The sequence below is a fragment of the Lactuca saligna genome, chromosome 9 (genome assembly GCF_052625555.1).
Source record: "Lactuca saligna cultivar CGN05327 chromosome 9, ASM5262555v1, whole genome shotgun sequence".
NCBI classification, from domain to species: domain Eukaryota; kingdom Viridiplantae; phylum Streptophyta; class Magnoliopsida; order Asterales; family Asteraceae; genus Lactuca; species Lactuca saligna.
Window position 1 is genome coordinate 173,918,517 of NC_136425.1, and position 4,329 is coordinate 173,922,845.

Below are 4,329 nucleotides of genomic sequence, written 5' to 3' on the forward strand. Positions count from 1 at the left end.
GCTTAGAAGTTGATGGAGAATATTAAACATTTGACACACCAACAAAAACTAAACTTGATTTAAGATGTTAGTCTTATAAAACTTGATTTAAGATGCTAGTCTTATAAAACTCGTATAACTATTAAGCTTGAAGTTCATAACTAATATAAACTTCAAGAAAGCAAAAACTGACATGTAAGTAATCTTCAAGGCATGAACAAAAAGGAAAGAATCACTAATCTCTTCATGTTATGGTTTTAGTGCTCAAAATAAGTCACCAAATGAAAGTCTTTGATGTTAGTCTTAAATTAAGAACAATATATAACAGTCCTTATTCCATTATGCACTTTTGACTTTAGATAAACATTTCCCCATGCTTGTTAAGACTAGCGATTACTTTTGATTAAATAAACATTAAAGTCATGCTATATTTTTGTCTACTCCATTTTCGAAAATATGAGAAAAAAAGATGACAAGTTTACTGGATATACAACTCTTTTTGGAATTTCTTGCACCTCAACGGATCGATCCAGGAGAGATTTAAGACTGATTTAAGACCGTAAACTTCTTCATCTACGTACACTTAATATTTTGTTGTCAATAAAGCTTAAAATATAACAATCATCGCTCGTATTAAATCAACAAAACATGTAGCGTTCACGTGAATTAATACCAATGCTCTTTTTTTTTCAAAGAAAGAATTAGAACTCAAAAAGAAAACCGCACACAAATAATTTTGAATGAACCCATACAATAATCACACGAGCTGAACAACAGCTCTAATCATATCCTTCTGTAATTAGAATCTTTGAAACTCTAGAACTTCGCTTGTAGCTGATCCACCACACTCTTATCCACTTGAAACGCCTTAGCAAGAATATCCGCTGGAATTGCAGGATTTGCACCGAAAACAGCATTCCCAATTGTTATGGCACCTGGGTTTTGACTGCTTAATGCAGCAATAACCACAGCATATCCATTACCCACATTGCGTTGGAAATGAACAAGCCCCACTGGGAACACGAAAACATCACCCTTTTGAAGCACCTTTGTGATAAATCTGTTATCGGGATTAGAAGTTACAAATCCAACTTGTAGTGTCCCTTCAAGAACAGTAAGAATCTCGGTGGCTCTTGGGTGAGTGTGAGGAGCATTAAGTCCCCATGGTGCGTAGTCAATCCGAACCATTGAGATGCCCAAAGTGTTTAGTCCTGGTAACTGAGCAGCAAACACTGGGGTCACCTTTGATCCCAATTGGTTCGATGTGTTACCCCTGAGGTGTAGCCCACTGAAGAAGAAATCCTCTGCTTGAACTTGCATCGGGTTCTTACATGTCACACCATTTACTTTCACTGCATGTTATATAAAGCCAATATTTTGTTACGAGAAAATATTAAGTAAAAGAGAATAGGAGATTTGTAACTACAAGTAACGTCTTAAAGTACCTGACGAATTGGGATCGGCTACACAAAAATCTTGGAGGGAGCTAGGCTCATAGGCTAACGCAAGGTAGCTAAAAGTTAGAGCTAATACACTCAACAAAACGAGTTTGCTCGACATTTCTTTTAATATTCTCAGCGGGAACTACAGAAAGTTATGAAATCAAAAGCTAAATCTCTTTTAGGGATAGAAGATATATGTTTTTTTTTTTTTGTGGTGAGACAAACAGCTGCTTAGTGACTCCATATATATAGACCTAATCTGCATGATTCTTCTATATATCGTTTTGCATTTATTTTAGCAAAATTTATCTTTGAAGGATTTGCCGCCTTACACATTGTAAATGAATAATAGGCACTGGAGAATGACGTTTATCTATCATGTACTATACGGAGTAGTCCGGAAAAGGAATTGGTCAGCCGGCTTCCCAACACCTGACTATCTTTAATTTTTAGTACTAATTAAGAATTGGTCAATCTCAACCTGTTATCTTAAGCCTACCATGTACCTCTTAAGTGCTAACTTTGTTAAACTAATCACACACGACATGAAAGCGATTACCAGTTTGTAGTGAGGTGATGGGATAGTTTCGGCCGGGCTAACTACAAGAGACAGGTGATGGGATAGCTAGAGCATGTTTGTAGGTAAAATTCACCATCGCTAAAACAATAATTAATATATAAAACATACTTTTTCATCAAAATAGAAAATCATTTTTTTTTTCTTTTTGTCGTGGAAAACCTATTGCTAGTACTACTACAAAACTGGACAATTTCTGATGGTCATATCTATCCAAAACCCGTCGCTAAAGCCGATTTCTGACAGAATACCGAAGGAATTAGTTACGTCGTAAAAAGCCTTGCGGGTAAATATTACGACGGAATTTGTGACGAACTACCAACATATAGCGAACGACGTCCCTTTGTTGAACTTGTTTGACCAAGTTAACGACCAAATTGTACCAGATTAGACTACCGACTGACATATAATGTGATTGATTACCGACGGACGAAATTTTTTGACAGATTACCGACCGGCTTTAGTGACAGATATTTTTGTCAATAATCGGTCACTAAAATGATTTTATTGTTTTGAAAAAAAATTAGATAATTAATAAAAACTCATATCTTTTTCTGCCCAAAATGGAAAAAGAAAAAAAAAAACAATACATCTATAATAATAAGAATCCAATAAATAAATTTATAATGATTAAACTTCCAAACAAAAAACTATTGCATTTACCTATCGATACAAATAAAAACTTAGTAAAAACCCTAAAAGTTAAAAACCTTATACTTCTCCTAGTTCTTTTTGATACTACAACTTAGTAAAAATCCTAAAAGTTAAGAACCTTATAACCTTATCATTCTCCTAGTTCTTTTTTATACTAATGTTTTAGACAAAATGTATTCAGGTTTATCCATCTTTCGTTGCATAACAAGAAGATTTAAATGTGTCATTATGAACTGCAGATCCAGATGGTGCTTCAAGCTTGTCTTCACTGTAAGTGCACCCACACCGACTCATAAAAAAAAATAAAAAATAAATAAAAAAAAAACCCTAGAAATTTCAAATTTTGTAAAGAGGAAAGTTCAAGTGATAATCTCAAAGAACTCAACCTTTTTGAATATAAATGGATAGAAAAAGTATATATACAAAGTACAATGTTTTAAAATGAAGAAATGAAAGCAAGATAGTGTCATAAACAAATAAATAAAAATATGTTGTTATTTCTTGCATTTAACCATCTTGAAATGATGAAAGAAAATTGCATGGTGCTCATGTTACAGTTTCTCAAAAATCCAATCGTTGTAGGTTTGCCTAAAAAAGTATCATATTAAAAATATGTTGGAATAATATTCCTTAATGATCGATAGATTCAAGCAGAAAAGCAATAAATGAAAAATAAAGAACACAAGAATGGTTTAAACGATGTTGAATGATTAAACTTTAACACCCCCGAAGAGCTCGATGAAGAACTTCGACTGTTGAGGTGCTTAGGGTTACAATTCAAAAGATAATCAAATTGACTAGCGTATATTTATGGCATACATCCATGCACTATATATAATACTACATAACCATAATCACGGTTGGATAGGCCAAAACTGGATACACAAAAGACTGGCTCATGACGCAACACATAATACCCAACAATCTCCCCCTTTGTGTCAATGGAGCCGAGAGCTCAGTTCGGTTGAGCTATCACTGACTTCTTCACAGTCTTGAACACACCCGGTATAATGGCCAAAAGAGTTTGTCTAAAAGTAACATACCACCGGAGCATGTCTATGAAGTTCTTCTTATCTTACTCAGAATTCGCCTTGCAATGATGAATGATATTGATGATGTGTTCTAGGCAGTCAGTAGTGAACAAATGTTTGTCCACCAGAGCAAACAAGAACCTTTCCCTTCTGGCCCTTGTAAACATGACCGTGAGGTAAGCAGAATCTATTTAACCGAGAGTCATTTTGTTGACATCTCCTGGCTTTGCATTTGGCTTCACCTTCGGTTTCTTTCTCAAGACATTAGCCACTTCCTGATCTATCTTTGCAACTTTGTGGATATAACAGGCTATCATTCGTTTTAGATGTTTCAAAATTGGTCCATACTCCTTTGCATTAGTAAGAAAAATGTTGAAGAGCAGGATCTAATCATGAGGATTCAGGTTAGGAAGGTCTGCTAGGGAAATGGCAGAAACCGAGTTATCCGAACCTCGGTTTATGTTGAAAGAGACATTGATAAACTTCCCTGCAAGCGATGGCTTCAGCACCTTGACCGTAGTAATCTTCTGAGCACTCCAGGTCAGATACTGAGGTTGACCGAACTTGAGGTAAAAATCAATCAGTTCACGGTCGACCTGAGGATGAGGTGAAGGAACTTCAATAGTTGAATCAAAGCAGTGAAAAC

At 35.2% G+C, this 4,329-nt stretch overlaps 1 protein-coding gene across 2 annotated transcripts; it reads right to left on the minus strand.

The window, feature by feature from the left end:
• Positions 1 to 795: 795 nt before the first annotated feature.
• Positions 796 to 4,077, minus strand: LOC145015686 (putative germin-like protein 2-1). Of its 2 annotated transcripts, XM_078974162.1 has the most exons (3): positions 4,040 to 4,077; positions 1,425 to 1,513; positions 796 to 1,331 (listed from the first exon to the last, which is right to left on the minus strand). In XM_078974162.1, exons 1-3 carry the CDS (start codon positions 4,075 to 4,077, stop codon positions 796 to 798), a joined length of 663 nt encoding a protein of 220 aa, XP_078830288.1. The 2 variants fall into 2 exon arrangements, with proteins under 2 accessions (XP_078830288.1, XP_078830289.1); XM_078974163.1 differs by lacking the exon at positions 4,040 to 4,077 and having other exon boundaries at positions 1,425 to 1,539.
• Positions 4,078 to 4,329: the final 252 nt, after the last annotated feature.